The following is a 16,471-nucleotide window of genomic DNA, read 5'->3' on the forward strand; positions in this document are numbered from 1 at the left end:
TGCTTGAATGATGTTAACTAATTTAATTTAATTTTTTTATTTTTAGTCATATATAAGCTTGTCAATATATTTATATGGTTGATGTTAGGCCTCTAATGATCTCTTGTGTATATTATATTTTTGGTATGTAATAGACTTTAGGTCTATTGTATACTGACATATTATAGATTATTTTATGCATCGATACATGATCATTAAACAGTTCTCCGATCGATCGATTAAATATATGAACAAGATAGGACTAAAAATAAGAGAAATAAAATAAAATAAAATCATTCAAGCATTGTAAAATAACTAAATCACATCATATGAGAGTACACAACAACTGAACACACGATCGAATGAGTATACGTAAGAGCAATAATGTTAAGAACCAATGACTCAGAACAAACGTATGCTTTAAGAAGGATTACTTGTTCTCAAACATTACTTTTCATAAGAACATTCACAAGCATCACTTTTCCTTACTCATTAGATCACATGTCCAATTATTGTGGATTCTTATATGTTGTGATTTAGTCGTTTTGCATTATTTGAATGATGTTATTTTATTTTATTTTAGTTTCTCTATTTTAGTCTCATCTTACTTATTCATATATTCAATCAATCGATAATATACCTATTTAACAGACACGTATCGATGCATAGAATAATCTATAGTATACTAGATAATATATCTCATCAAGAATGACATCAGTAGATGATATACCCTCCACATAGTCTACTATCTATTGTAAACTTGTTGATTTTAGAAAGCCCCAATTATAACATGTTTAAATTACAGTCCTTTAGAGTCGTACAAGGGGAGGGTCTAACACTAAACCACAAAGATCAATTATAGATCACAGTAGCATATGATGGACCACTCTTTACGTAAATGATAAACCATTAGAATGATTTATGCTCGTACTACAATAGCAAAAAAGTAGAGACCTCTAATCATCACATTTTTGCCGGCTCTATTATATAAATGAATTTGACCCTTGAACTCTTCATATTCTTTTCTTCATTCTTTTTTTTTTCAACACAAAAAATATCTCAAACATCTACAAAGATTTATATTTGTCATTGTGATAATCCCACTATCTTGAAGACATCGTGAACAGATAAGAATATAGGTCAAAAATTTTACAATTGTGCATTTGAAAACATGTATTTCTTAATCAATAATTATGCATTATTTATGTGCATTAAGCAATAAGGTGAAAGGCCAATTTAGTTTATATTTATTAATTTAGAGTTTGAAATTATCCTCTTTAATTCATTTAATTGTTGTCCTTTAAATTCGTATACGGTGAAGAAAAAAAAACTTAATCCATTTAATTTATCTAATTGCAATCTGTTTAATTTATCACAATCTTATTTTGTGAAAAATCTTTGTACAATCATTACTTGTTTACATACTTATTGGATCATGCCACTAATTGATGAAAACTCTCACATTATATAATAAAATATTATTATCATATTCAAATAATTTTATCTCCTTTATTTATTTTGGTTAATTAGTTAATTAATTTCCTTTTTAATCAAATAGTAGTCTAATCTATAATATCTATCACGTGACTGGTCATTATTTGAAAATGATGCATTTGAGTGATTTATATACTTCATATAGTAGCCTAGTTTATAAATATCATGGGGTCGATTATTGACAAATGATTTATGTCAGACGTTCCAGCTTTAATTAAATGAAAAAGAATGATGATAAAATAACTTTAGAAATTGATAAAAAAAAATGAGGTTGAGAGATCGTGCACGAGGTTGTGTGTATCGTAGAAATTGATACAAATCATTTTCATTGTGTTTTCATATGTTTCTGTTTTTAGATTTGTCATCTCCTCCCACTTCGAATAGTATTATTATCTGTATTTCAAAGATCTCATGCTACAGAAAATGATGCTACTACTTATGTTTAGATTGGGTAACATATTCTTCTAATTCTTCCTACCTCATTCATCAAGAAATAAAAGGGAATGTGCGACTATTTATAATATTGTAACTAATAAAGCTAGAATCTATACCGAAAAGCAAGAGCTTTAGGAATAATAGGAAAAATTTTGAAAGTTTATGCATAATAATGCTTAAAGTGGTGATGATCTTACCAGTTATTGAGTGGCTTTTTATGAGAACCAAAAAAATTGATCGAAAAAAGGCCAAAATTTGGCCAAAAATGAAAAAAATGAAAACGTTTTAAGAGAAAAATCATTGAATTTCATCTTGCCCGAAAATAAAAAAATTAAAACTAAAAAAATATAAATCTGAAGCTCAAAATGCTTGAAATCGAAAGATAGTATATTTGATAACAACAAATGAAGAGTTTTGAGATTGGAGAAGAAGATAAATCTAATGGACAGATTTAGAGTTTGAAGAAAAAATGAAAGCAAGTGAAGAGAGCAACAATTAATTGAAGACTATTTTAAAAAAATTGGGGGTAAAAAGTATTTCAAAAATACTTAAGAGGTGATGATAACTTTTTAAAGTTTACAATGGACTCATGCCCATTGCCCCATATTTTTTCTATTTTTTATTTTCAAACCCTAAAAAAAATCAAAACTAAAAATGATGTCTCTTTTTTCAATTAAATTTGACAAATATCACTTTTCTTCAATTTTCTATCTATGCTCTATCTTTTCCAAATTTCACCATGTGAGATGATACAAGTATGATCATGATCATGACACTTTTGATTATTTTTTAAGACTAGTTACTAAAGGGCTCTTTTGTCATTTCTCTATTATTTGTAATGTTGTATAAATAGAACCTTGTAGGGTTTATTTTCTTAGTTTATGCTTGATATTGAAGACACTACTCTTGTGAGAGAGAGTTCTCAAAACTGAAATTAGGGCATAGCATAACGGTGGATTCTCTTGTGTGTTGCAAAGTTTGAGACTTTGGTGTTTTGAGAGGTGGATGCTCCTCTTGTGTCATTGTAAGAGTTAGGTGTTTGTTGTATGAAGTGTTAAAGGTCCAAGAGTGAATATGCTCTTGGGTTGTTAAGACTACATCAACACTTGTCTAACTATCCATCTTTGTTTCTTGTCCTAATCTTGTAGTTTGTGTTGTTGTTGTTCAAGTCGTTTGGTTATTGTGGTTATAACATTTTTGTTCTTCATTTTTATTGTCATACTATAGTTTGGTTTGCTGCTGAAAATTAGGTGTTAAACACCTCATTACATGATGTTTTTGTTGTGTTCTTGAATCCGAAAGGGGTCACCAAAAGAGGTTCATAGTTCCTTGAACTAGTGGACTGTTTTGGTGTTTGTTCTCTTGTGTTCTTAGGTTGTCTTGTATCATTTGGTATCAAAGCAAGGTTTGATTTTGTTCCGACAAAATCAATCTTGGGATTGTTATCTTGAAAATAAAAAAAAAAGTGAAAAGAAAGAAAAAAAAAATTACTGTTCACATTTTTAAGGTCTTTCAAAAAAACTTGATTTTTGTGTGTAGTGTTAAAGGTCTAAGAGTGGAATAGGCTCTTGGGTTTTTAAGATTACGCCTTCATTTTGTCTAACTACCTATCCTCTTGTTTGTTGTAATCGTTGTTTCTTGTTTTTGTTAATGTAACCCGTGAGGTGCTGTTATTGTTACCACTTTGTTGTTATTCATCTTGTCTTCATATTATTGTTGTTGTTGCTGTTTTGATGTGATAAACATCTTCTTCATTTCATTATTGTTGTTGTCTTTGTCGAATCCGAGTGAGGTCTCCAATCGGTCCAAGAATCCTTTTGATTAGTGGACTGTTTGAAGTGTGTTTAGTGTTCCCGTGGTTTTTATTGTATCATGAGACTATAGTGATTATGTTGTTGTTATTATCTCCTGTATCCCACATTTTCTTAGTTTCAACATAATATCCATCTCAAATGAACTTGGAATCAAAATAAGTCAAGCTATGAACAAAATGATCAAAATAGGTCATCTCTTTAATAAGTTATCAAAATAGGTTAAACGTAATAAATTATTATGTTTTATCTTTTTTATTTAACGGTGAAGTAACAGAGGTGAACAGTAAAAAAAACTTTTTTGTAAAACGTAATAAATTATTACGTTTTACACGAAAATACAAAATATAGTATATTGTCCCATCACTTATTTTATCTCAACTTTTAGTCAAATCAGTAAAACATTTGTAAAACATAATAAATTGTTATGTTTTACAAAACTTTTGTATTATTACGTTTTACTCCCTCCATTTCAAAATAATTGAATTATTGAAGTATGACACACCCCTTAAGAAAAAAAATTTAGGACATAAATTATAGGTTACTTTCCACTATTACCCTTTTAATTGTTCTTAAATTATGCTCCTAGAAAATGTGAAGTATACTTGAGAAACTCATTAAATGAAAGGATAAAGTTGAAAGAAATTTCTAATATATCTCTTAAAAATTTGAACAATTCATTTATTTTGAACATTGAAAAATAACTCAACAATTAACTTATTTTAAAATTGAGGGAGTACACTTTTAATTAGCCAAAAACCCAAGTACTTAGTTAATTAGCCACCTTATTCGGTAAAAAATTACAACTTTAAGGAAAAACAAGAACAGTCCTTGGTAATTAGCAACTACATTTACTAAAAAGATTTACAACTTTAAGGGAAAAACAAAAACAATCCTGGGTAATTAACAACTCCATTTACTAAAAAGATTACAACTTTTAGGCAAAAACAAGAACATGCCTAGGTAATTAACAACCACTTAGTAAAAACTTTCAACTTTAAGGTAAAAACAATGACTTACCATCAACCACAGAATAAGTTGTAAATCTTTTCCTTAAAGTTCTTGGCCAATTACAAGTGTAAAATAAAAAGTTCTGTAAAACGTACTCCATCCGTCTCAAATTACCCGTTCCAAATTTTCTAATTTAATTTTTCATTTTACATGTCCTTATTTATTAATCAAGAAGAGACAATTTTTTTTTCATGTTTTACCCTTTGCATTAATTACTTTTTCTTCAAATTAAAGTGTAAACATCATTTAATAGGATACTATAGTACACTAATCATGTTATTAATTTTTTTTTTTTTAATCAATGTGCCATCTCAAGTTGGAACGAAGGGAGTAATAATTTATTACGTTTTACAAAAGTTTTATTGATTTGATAAAAATTGAGATAAAGCAGGTGATGGGACAATACATTTTTTTGTATTTTCGTGTAAAACGTAATAAATTATTATATTTTATTTATTACGTTTTACAAAACTTTTGTAAAACGTAATAATTTATTACGTTTTACAAAAAAAAAATTTACTGTTCACCTTCGTTACTTCACCGTTAGAAAAAAAGAGTAAAACTTAATAATTTATTACACCTATTTTGATAACTTATTAAAGATTTATTACACCTATTTTGATAACTTATTAAAGAGTAACCTATTTTGATCACTTTGTTCATATCTCAGCTTATTTTAGTTCCGATTTCATCTCAATAACAAGAAAGTGTATAACCTCTCAAACCTTTCCCAATTGCCCCTTTTTTTTCTTTTCTTTTGTGCATAATATCTAGCCTTGATTTTGCCTTTTATTTTGAGAATTCACTCTTATTTCAATAACCTTCCATTTTAATTGGTTTCTTAGTTATGAATAAATCTTCGATCATCCGTTTTTAGTGACAATGACATCAAGAAAAAAGCAAAACCAGAATGTAGTAAATTAAAGAGGAAGATATGCATCTGAAATTCTTTCAATAGTGCTAAATAAACCGCTCATTAGACAGTATCTGCACTTTCTAATAGAAGAATGTACTATGCATATTTATTTGCTGGGCATGTCAAATCATGCCAAGCTTACATACATGCAATCTAGTATATAACAATTCACCTACACACACACATATATCTACAGTTCACAGTTCTATGCATCAATTGGCTTTAGTTCCAATATCTAGCTAGTTCAGAAGTTTGTAGATGTATCTAAAAAAAGGGTGTAAACTGGAGAAGAATTTACATGTTCACCCTATATGTTGGCCTCTCTTTCTTCTTCAACATAGAAGCTGAATACTTTACTGCATTTTCATTGAAGAAAGCAGCTGCTACTGTCAAAACTTGAAACTCTTGAAGCATTACTCTTCTTATTTTAATTTCTTGTCCCAGTTGGATTGATACAAGCTCCATGGTGCATACATTAACTATGGAGTGATCAGTGATCAATCGCATCAAAGATCCTCACTACTAACAAGGAAAATGTCTCTAGTTCCACCTGATTTTACTGGTTTGGATTATCTGTAAACTTTGGTTAGGGCGATTCAAGCAGCGTATCTTGGTCCATGGCGCATCTTCGCTTGAGGGGAGGCCACCTTTGAAACTTTTTCTTGCTCTGTATAATGCCTTGAGCAGCAACTAACATCTGTTCAACCTGCATGATAACATAAAAAAAGAAGAATACAATGTATTTTGCTTTGTCATGGTATATTATGTTACAAAATACAAGACCAAGTAATTCTTCATAAAAGCTAAAACTAAACAAGCAATTACGTACTGCAAATCAGAAGGATGGACCAATAAACTAAAAAGGAAGTTCCTTTTGACCAGCAGTGTTTATATGATAAAAACACTAACCATTTGTAGTATAATTCTCAAAAATAAACTTGCCATTGGCCTAGGTGAGAACAAGAGGAAAAAGTAATCAAGCTTATTCTCCATGTGTTCCCAAAAAAAGCAGTACAATATATCAGGCTTTGAGTAAAACACAAGGAGAATGCCGATGCCTCGGCCAGTAAAGTTTCTTAATCATTTAAACATTGTCTTCAGCAAAAGAAACTGTCTTTGTTTTGAGAATGCAGAATGCAAGAATTAAGAGGAGCTTTAAACTCTGTGATTGTGACGTTCATCAGTAGATTATACCTTCTATTAAATGATACTGTTACTATGATATTGTAAGATTGGCTATTTCTCGACTAAAATTCAATTTACTTGCCTGGATCATTGAAGGCCGATCTGTTGAAAATTGCTGTAAGCACAATGAGGCAACCATAAGAATCTGATTAAGCTGTTCTAAGTCATATTCATCTCCGAGTGATGGATCAACTATCTCACTATTTTTCTTGTTGAGGAGCAAAGATTTTGCCTGTAAAGCTAATTGGTTTCAGTTTATCCTACAAATCTGATTGATAGTAGGAGCAATAGGGCAATTATATTGTACTACATTTGCAATTGACTAATTGAAGAGAGTTGAGATAATTACATACCCACATCACAACACTATTATGAGCTTCATCCAAAGCAGGACGTCCAGAAACAATCTCCAGCAGTAACACACCAAAAGCATACACATCAGTTTTTTCATCCACAATGCCATGCATAAAGAACTCAGGAGGGAGGTATCTGTCATGAACATGCAAGATGAAAGTTACTACAAGGATCCTTATTGCATATTTACAACTGGTAAAGCTTAGGTTCCCACAAACCCAAAGGTTCCTTCAAACTGCGATACAGTGAGGTGAGTCCACTTATCTGGGAGCCATTTTGCAAGTCCAAAATCAGTAATCTACAGAAAACCAAAAGATGAGCAACAAAACCTACAATTAAATGTGGACAAAACAGAAGCCCTATAACTTTGCTTATAAAACTTGTGACTCCATATTTCTAGACACAATCATGTAATCAATAATCTGTAAATAAATTGCATTGATTTTTATCCCTAAAATTATGAGAGAGATCCAAGCTTGAACACTTTATGTCGGCAGCATAGAATAAAACACACAAATTGAGAATATGTATTATATGCAGGTATTATGGAAGGTGATATTCCGAAATCACAGAAATGAAGTCAATTTCAGGTCAGCCAATGTGGAACACCACAAACACAAATTTTCATCTCATGATGACTGGTTCAAAGAAATACCTGACCCTCAAAATCTTCTGTCAACAATACGTTAGCAGCCTTGATATCTCTGTGGATAATTCTCCTTTGGCAGCCCTCGTGAAGATATGCAAGACCTGTTGCAGTGCCTAGAGCAATATTATACCTTCTGTTCCAAGTCAATTTACCTCTGTCACCTGAAAATGTTGCAAACATAATAAAATAAACTAATTAGTTGTTAATAGTTCTGGAGACGGCAGCAGTTCATAAAAAGAATGTTAATGAACATACTACTGAGCATATTAGCTAAGCTCCCATGAGGAGATAAAGGAAGAACAAGGTGCATTCCCCCTTCGACTCCATAGCCAATTACATTGGCAACGTTTCGATGCTTAACATGTACTAAAATTCCTAGCTCAGATAAGTAGTCAGACGTCATTTCCTCTTGAGATCCTCTGGTTATCCTTTTCACCGCCACAGGTTGGCCGTCTTTGAGAAGCCCCTTGTATACTTCAGAATAACCTCCCTCACCAATCAAGTTATCTTCCAAAATGAAAAAAAAAAATTGGCATCACAATGTGGTTCTTGAACAATACTAACATATGCACTTTAAATTTGAGAAAGAAACTAGCTCAGTCAGCTGAAACCCCTAAGAGCTGAAAACTGAGTACTTTTTTTTTTTTTTGATAACCGTGGTGTCCGTGCCAACTTGCACACCTCGACTAAATCCACAGGATACCTGCCACCTCCCACCAGCAGATACTAGGTAGCTCTGTCCAGCAAGGCTAGGACAGATGGGAAGAATCATTAGTGTTTTTTGTCTCTGATGGGACTTAAACCTGAGACCTCAGGTTCTCACTCCCACTTCATAACCACTGGGCCACACTTCATTGAAAATTGAGTACTATGAAGATAAAAATCATAAAGTTAGCTACCTCCAAGCCATGTAGCTACAAAGATTTCTGAAATTAAAATATCTTTACCAGTGCTAAAGTTGTCAGTAGCTTGCTTAAGTTCAGAGAGGGAGAAATTCTTCCAGTTAGCTTCAAAGCAATGTTGCAAATCAGCATCTAGAGTAGGAGCAGGCAGCATTGGCATGCTACGCCGTGCACTCCTACTTTTTCTTTTGGATAAAATCTTTATGGAAGGTAGTGAAGGTAGGGAAGGAATGGTAGGATGGAAAGTATGCAACTGTATGGACGGCCCTTTCTTTAGTCTTTTAATGAATCCTTGCCAACCATCTGAATCTAAAGTGCTGGTCTTGGAAGTAGTTGTTTCAGACTCGGTCTGATCTGGAGCAGAAGTTTCTCTTATCGACTCCTCATATACTTTATCCTCCTTGATAACTTCTCTAGTAGAATCCTCATCCATATGATCTTCCCCCACGCTTAGACTTCGAAACTCTAGCATAAAAATGATAAAATATGGCAGAGATAAACACGTGTAATTCAAGATAATATGATGACGAAACTAGTGTGTCCGAAGGATTATCACCTTCGGCTGTGAGAGAAATGGAGGAAGCACAAAATAGCATCTTGGGTCCTATCTTGAAAAGCTCCTCTCCTGACTCTTCTTCACCAGCATTATTGCAGGTATTCTCACTGTTAACATAATTGAGAAACCAGAGATATAAATTAAGACCATTTCTTTAAAAGCATAGATGTTAGGTTTCAGAAAATCAAGCAAATATTTCCAAAGCTTCTACAGGCGTACAAACAAGGAAAAGGCTACTTCCACCATTTATTTTGTCCAGTTTCATTCAAATTTGACTCCCCTATATCATTAATTTCTTGTTTTACCCCAATATGACAATTGTTGATGTCTTTCTACCTTTGTCATTGCATGCATAAATTTTATCACATATTGACAATTATCCATACAAAGGAGGGAAGTTGCGATTGGTTGATGATCAAAGTAGCAATAGTCAAAGTCTATAATGAATCCTATATGTAAATACTCATATAGCAAGCAGGGCCCAACAAATTTGGGAATTGAGAGGTGGTGGATTTATCTGATAAGATATTTATATATGCACATAACGATCCAGATATGAATTCCCATAACATATAACAGAAAGGTAGATAGATAGATAGATAGCTATGCGTGCACGCATACACATAGAGAGCCTTATGGGCGTGGTGTTGCAAACACATACATTAAGCAATTATCTAGTCTGGTTGAAAAATACAAATTAGCAACAACAAGATTTACCAGGAAGAGAAAAAAATCAAACAGGAAATAATATGCAGAAAACAAAATAAATGGCCAGGGCTGTACAGTTCGCCAATAGAGAGAACATCATGAAGCAATAAACAGAAAATATCATCATAATCATAAGAAAGAAAGATTGAGAATATATGCATACCATGGAGAAACTGAATGTTCAAGAATAGTTTCCATGGATCCTCACAATCAAAGAACCCAAAAGCCAAAAAATGGGAGAATTGCAGAATGAATGAGAGAGAGAAAGAAGTTTAGAGAGGAGGAGGAGGAGAAAATGAGGAAAATGAAAAAAGAGGGAATAGTGGTTATGTTGTCAACCTGCATGCCAATGCACCTATACCCAAAATTGTGGAACCTGTAAAAAATATTTACTAGGGACCAAAACGTTATTTACCAAACTTGCATATAGACTATAGTACGTATGTACCTCTTTCTTAATATATAGTACATACATTAATTTGTGTGTCCATTTAGGAACTTTGGTGGATCTAAATAAATATATAATCCGACAATATGTATATATTCACTCACTACCAGAGACAGATTTAGGATAGATTTTGTGATTTCGACTGAACACATTGCTTTGTGTCTGTATGTAACTTTTATATTTGCTTGTGCTTACCACTTATATTCTAGATTTGTAACTTTGTCTATACCATTTGTGACTACCATGACAACACATACATGCACGCATAGGTATTTCTATAAATTGAGAAATTAATGAGAAACCTTGACCAACATGAAAATGGGTGGAAAACCTATTTACTTCATTTTCTACTAATTACATGTCATTTCTTTTTTCCTCCTCCCAGATTCCAGTTACTCTCATTCTTTTCTAGTTTTCTTCCCTTTCTTTCACTTCCTCTGCCGAGGGTGGAATGAAGTCGGTGACAAATTTAGAATTTAACCATAGTTGTATTTCAAGTTGATAGAGTAGATTCCAAATGTTTTAGCAGACATGCATACACAATTCACTATGACAAGCTAGGTTCTTGCAGAAACAAACTAAGAACTCGAAGTGAAAGGGCACCGTCTTGTGCAAGGCAATGATAGTTGGCCCTCTACCATCTTCTATCTGGTAGACTTGGTAAAAGGGACCATTGTTGGATCTGCCACTCTGAATGAAGACCGGGTAAAGGAAGGAAGAGAACTTGATGAGAATTGAAGCACTACTCTGTTTTGAAGCTCAAAATATTTGAGTTGAATAAGATGTACATGAAAAATCTTTTTTTTTTTTTTTGAACCTATAAATTAAAATAAAATACATCTGTAACAAAAGAAGAAGCTCCAATGTAGTGAAACAATAATTACAACCTTTTGGCACATTTAGTTTATTCAGTCACTTTACAGTAAAAATACATTCAACATGCACCAATGCAGGATGATTTTGGCCATTTTATTGGGCATTACGAGAGATCAACCCTTCAAAGATTGTATAAAGGTCTTTGTTTTCCTGGCCAAAAATTTCAGCTGCTTTCCGCAAAGTTTCCTAACACGTCCAGAAATAAGGTTGTTATATTTGTAAAGAGCAACTTATGAAAGCTAATGTCGTAAGATCATGTCAGCCAACGCATACCTCTTTTGTTTGCTTGTGCGAGTTTAATTCCTTAACATTTGCTAGAAAACCACCAAACTGTTCATACGATAGCCGACTCCTGATAATGCACAAACCATCCCATGGTAATGATATAGAAGCTCAAAAGCTCTTACGATATACAAAAATGAAAACAGAGCATATATCACAAACTGGTTAGAGAAGACTGATAATCATCAGAGTTATGGAATATCCGACATTTGCAATAGTAGGTCTAATAATAAAGACATTTTTCAGTCATTCCACTGAAGTACATTTTTTAGCTCTGCGACCCCCCCCCGCACACACACACACACACAAAAAAGAAAAAAGAAGAGGGATTTCCAAAGCGAACACCAAAAATGCTTCCAACATGATAGAAGCAATTTAGCTCCAGAATTTAAAGAAAAAGAGAGGAGATTTAGTGATAGAAGTATCTTATACAATTTAATCAATTATTGTGTCAGGAGGATCTTACGAGAGCCTTATTTAAAGAGGAAATAGATAAAAACCATATTTTTGGTACAAGAGATCTCCAACTTATGCATTAATTTTCTTCTGCTAAGCAAATACAGTTAGATGCTTCAATCTTGAGTTAATGACATCAAATAGAGCAACTGTCTCATATCAAAAATAAAAAAAGAAAGAACATTGAGGTATAACATTATGACCCTAAGTGGAGCAGGTTGTAGTGAATTTTACAGATGGACTTTCTTTTAGACCCTCAGGGTACATTGTGACAGCAAAATAAGTATATATTTTTTGTCAATCCTACATACGTGATTGAACTTTCTCTAACAAAGTGTGGTGGTTCAGTCAGTACGAAATAGATAATAACTTTGCTTGCAGCAGCAATAGCTTTACCTGACTTGTCGGAAGAACTCTTTCCCATCCACTCGAGCTCGTGCTGGAACAGTACATGCAAAAGTTGGGATACTCATGTCAGACCTCAAACACACGAGGCTTTAATTTAGTTAAATTAAGGAGCAAGTAGAGACATTCCTATGCCTTCATGCACTATATATAGGTGCAAAAGAGTAGTGACTGGTGAACTTAGAACACATGGTAACAAAACTGTCCCTTTTCCCTTGCATTACCCAACTCAAAATAGGCCCTCAACTAGGATGAACTTATTTCATTAAGTAAAATTTATTCATCCCACCAACCTTTGAGCTGAAGATAGAGTGTTGTACTTTTAGACTGAACAAACACCGCAAAATTTAATCATGCATGCCAAAAATGAGCAAAGAAAGGAACCCAATATGAGCTCTTCAGAAGAAGAACAAACCAGTTTGCGATCCTGCTTCAAGGCCTGACATCGAGCCATGCTGGCTATGGGGTGTAGAAAATACTGAAGATCTGTCATCATACATGCCTCTTGACGTTGAGAATGAAATAGAATGCCTCCTTGGAGACAGTGGTCTTGGCGACCTTGAAGGAGACACAGATGCTGAAAGACTTGGAGGGGAACCAGGAGGAGTAAAACGTGGGGTGCTAGTCTGCGATGCTAACAAGAGACTTGGTGATATTCGAGGCCTAGAAGCTGCAACCATTGAATAAAGATAAAAGTTTCTGATTAAGCTACATAATGTGAAGTGTTCTGTAGATTAAAAGTTGCTTAGCCAGAGGTAACCCATAATGTCACAATACAGACAATTTGGATTTTCGAGCGTACTTTCTGACTCGGCATCCTCTGAACGTGAATATCCACCATCTGTTGACTGGGTCCTTTGAGGAGGTTTTGCAGGTGGCAAGGAAGAATCTTCATCTAAATTATTCAAACTAGCTTGGTTAAGTAAAACTTGTAAGTTAAAAATGTTGCTTTAAAGCGCTCAGAGATAAAATACCTTCCATTTTAAATAATTGGCAGAGCTGCTCGTTTCCTCTTACCCTAATTTACCGAATAGAAAAAGAAGGGCCCGAAATATAGGGTAAGAGAAAATGAAAAGGAAAGAGGAAATGAATCAAGTATATTAGACTGTTGACTGCATATGACAAAAGATGCACAAAGGATTCTCAAAACAATAAAACCTTTTAATCCTTAGAATTATTAATAGGCAACTTCTTTATATCCTCGTGCGAAGAGAAAAGTTCCTATATCAAGAGTTAAGGAGAAACTCCACTCTAGTAAATATATTTCACATAGCAAACTGTGGAACATATTAGACATGGCAACAGAACACCTTCACACAAAGATATTTATTGAACATGAGCAAATTTCAGATAATGAAAATAAACATTGAGCAATGACCAAAAAGATAAACCTGATCGGTTTTGTCCATTTTTAGCAATATCTGGAGCTCCAGCCTGTCAAACACCAAAAGCAACAGATTATTAATGAGAGACAGCATCCTCTATGTACAAGATTAGCAGGTTGTGTTCTAGTTCCTCTAAAAGTTTCAGCACAGCAAAATTTAGCCCATTTCCATGTAACAGTATAATACCCTCAAAGGCATTATTTTAGTTACAGGAATACTATGTTCCGTAGTTAATAAACAGCAGGAAGATGAAGAAATCCTTCAATTTTCATACAAGGACTTACCGGGTTGTCTTCTTCCTCATTAAGCGATCTCATAAGTGTCTTTCTGAAGGTTTCCAACTGTAATTTTCAAGAGATCAGCCTTTTAGAATAATCAGATCCAAAAACAATACCCTAATTTTATTGTTTATACATGATATTAGAATTTCGGGTCAAGAAGACTAGCACCTTATGGGGATAGGTGGATTGTGGGTGTGAAAGGTTGAGTTCAGAGAAGGTAACACATGATACTTACCCGTGTACTATATATATAAATGCATGTGCATGTACGACACAGCTTAGATAGAGAAAACAGCCAACTAGTTATGTAGTCGTCTGTACTATAATACTAGTCCAATGGCAATGTAACATGAGTAAACAAAAGCGCTGGCTCAATAAATATTAAGCCATTAAACACTTGGATAGTGGACTAATAAGGCACGAATAGCTACTACTACTGAATTAAGGTGATAGTTATGAATAAAGCTCCATTTATATATTCAAGTGAATAATTTACATGAATAGACTGCATTAATGTTCTTGCAGAAGGGATGACTGAGACATAGCAATATGTAATGTAAACGTAACTACTAACTACTCTAACCAAATGACTTTGGAAACTATAGAGGTACTTAATCAGGTAATCACTAAACTGACAATTACATACTCTATAACAGGTAGTAGCTTTCTGCAGTCCACAGGGTCCATAACAAGCCACAAATAGCCCCGGATAAAATGAAGCTAAAGAGTCTTAGACAAAATACCCCTAATAATGTTGTCTTCCTATCCTTCCCCCCCTTCCCCTCCCTCTTTAACATTACTCTCTTAAATCTCTTATCAAAACTTATTATTGCAATAACCCAGCCCGCTAGTGATATTATCCATTTTGGGTCTAGACTGGCACGGCTTTAAAATGCGTCACCAGGGTGAGAGGCCTGCTTATAAACGTCTCTCCTGTGTTTTGCCAATATGCGATTTTTATCCTAAACTCACAATTATAATGCTTGTTTTTCAGCTATCTTCTATACAATAGGGCTCAGATTTCAATCCTGGCAATGTAGTCTGCTTCATCAAAGAACTCTTCAATTACCCCATAATGGGCTTTCCCGACGACAGACATGAATCCGGACTTTATCACTTTCCCGCCCCATCCTCAAATAGAACTGACTAATCCCAAGTCAAAGGACTTTATCCTTTTCCCGCCCCATACTCAAATAGAACTGACTAATCCTAAGTCAAAGGGTCAAGAAACTCCACGCCACTATAAAGTAGACTTCTGATATCGGATGCTAATAGCAAAACGGGAAAAAAAAAACTTCTACTGTTATGAACCAATTGTCCCACATTGGAAAAATAGAGAAATGTTAAAAGGATTATAAGCCAAATGGGTTCTCCCACCTATTAGACTAGTCTTTTAGGTTGGGCTCTCCCGTTTGGTTTATAACATTGGTGCTTTCATTGAGAGTCTCACGCGTTGGGCCGTGACTCGGAGTGGTGTCCTGCGCGCTAAGAGTGGTGGCCTGGACCCAAGAGGGGTGCCAGCCGTGACCAACGAGGATCGATCCACGTGTGGGGAGCCGCGCGTTGGGCCGTGACTCGGAGTAGTGGCTTGTGTGCCAGTAGTGGTGGCCTGGACCCAAGAGGGGTGCCAGCCCTGACCAACGAGGATCGATCCACGCATGGATCCACGACTCGGAGTGGTAGCCTGTGCGCCAGGAGTGGTGGCCTGGACACTTAAGAGGGGTGTCAGCCGTGACCAACGAGGTCGTTGGTTCTCAAGCGGAGGCGATTCTTATGAACCAATTGTCTCACATTGGAAAAAATATAGAAATGCTAAGGGGTTTATAGGCCAAATGGGTTCTCCCACCTATCAGGCTAGTCTTTTGGGTTGGGCTCTCCCGTTTGGCCTGGACCCAAGAGGGGTGTCAGCCGTGACCAACGAGGAACGATCCACGTGTGGGGAGCCACGCGTTGGGCCGTGTCTCGTAGTGGTGGCCTGTGTGCCAGTAGTGGTGGCCTGGACCCGAGAGGGGTGCCAGCCGGAACCAACTGGGCATAGCCGTGACCAACAAGGATCGATCCACACGTGGAGCCACGACTCAGAGTGGTGGCCTGTGCGCCAGTAATGTTATAAACCAAACGGGAGAGCCCAACCCAAAAGACTAGCCTGATAGGTAGGAGAACTCATTTGGCCTATAAACCCCTTAGCATTTCTCTATTTTTTCCAATGTAGGACAAGTGGTGGCCTGGACCTAAGAGGGGTGCCAGCCGTGACCAACTGGGCTAAGCCGTGACCAACGAGGTCATTGGTTCTCAAGCGGAGGCGATTCTTATGAACCAATTGTCCCACATTGGAAAA

At 34.9% G+C, this 16,471-nt stretch overlaps 2 protein-coding genes across 3 annotated transcripts; both read right to left on the minus strand.

Moving 5' to 3' along the window:
* Nucleotides 1-5,665: 5,665 nt before the first annotated feature.
* LOC107852128 (receptor-like cytosolic serine/threonine-protein kinase RBK2) lies at nucleotides 5,666-11,082 on the minus strand. Its single transcript, XM_016697177.2, has 9 exons — nucleotides 10,164-11,082; nucleotides 9,293-9,399; nucleotides 8,782-9,201; nucleotides 8,090-8,341; nucleotides 7,841-7,995; nucleotides 7,404-7,483; nucleotides 7,185-7,320; nucleotides 6,914-7,063; nucleotides 5,666-6,352 (listed from the first exon to the last, which is right to left on the minus strand). Exons 1-9 carry the CDS (start codon nucleotides 10,196-10,198, stop codon nucleotides 6,233-6,235), a joined length of 1,455 nt encoding a protein of 484 aa, XP_016552663.1. The 5' UTR covers nucleotides 10,199-11,082; the 3' UTR covers nucleotides 5,666-6,232.
* Nucleotides 11,083-11,233: 151 nt separating this feature from the next.
* LOC107852126 (uncharacterized protein At4g15545) lies at nucleotides 11,234-14,193 on the minus strand (the record flags this gene model as incomplete). 2 transcript variants are annotated; one of them, XM_047404903.1, is given in 7 exon segments in its annotated part: nucleotides 11,234-11,510; nucleotides 11,598-11,676; nucleotides 12,459-12,501; nucleotides 12,883-13,137; nucleotides 13,270-13,362; nucleotides 13,859-13,901; nucleotides 14,137-14,193. In XM_047404903.1, coding segments are annotated over 7 exon segments (663 nt in total), but the record flags the coding sequence as incomplete, so codon positions are not given.
* Between the last annotated feature and the right edge of the window lie 2,278 nt (nucleotides 14,194-16,471).

This window comes from Capsicum annuum, unplaced genomic scaffold (assembly GCF_002878395.1).
Source record: "Capsicum annuum cultivar UCD-10X-F1 unplaced genomic scaffold, UCD10Xv1.1 ctg70726, whole genome shotgun sequence".
NCBI classification, from domain to species: domain Eukaryota; kingdom Viridiplantae; phylum Streptophyta; class Magnoliopsida; order Solanales; family Solanaceae; genus Capsicum; species Capsicum annuum.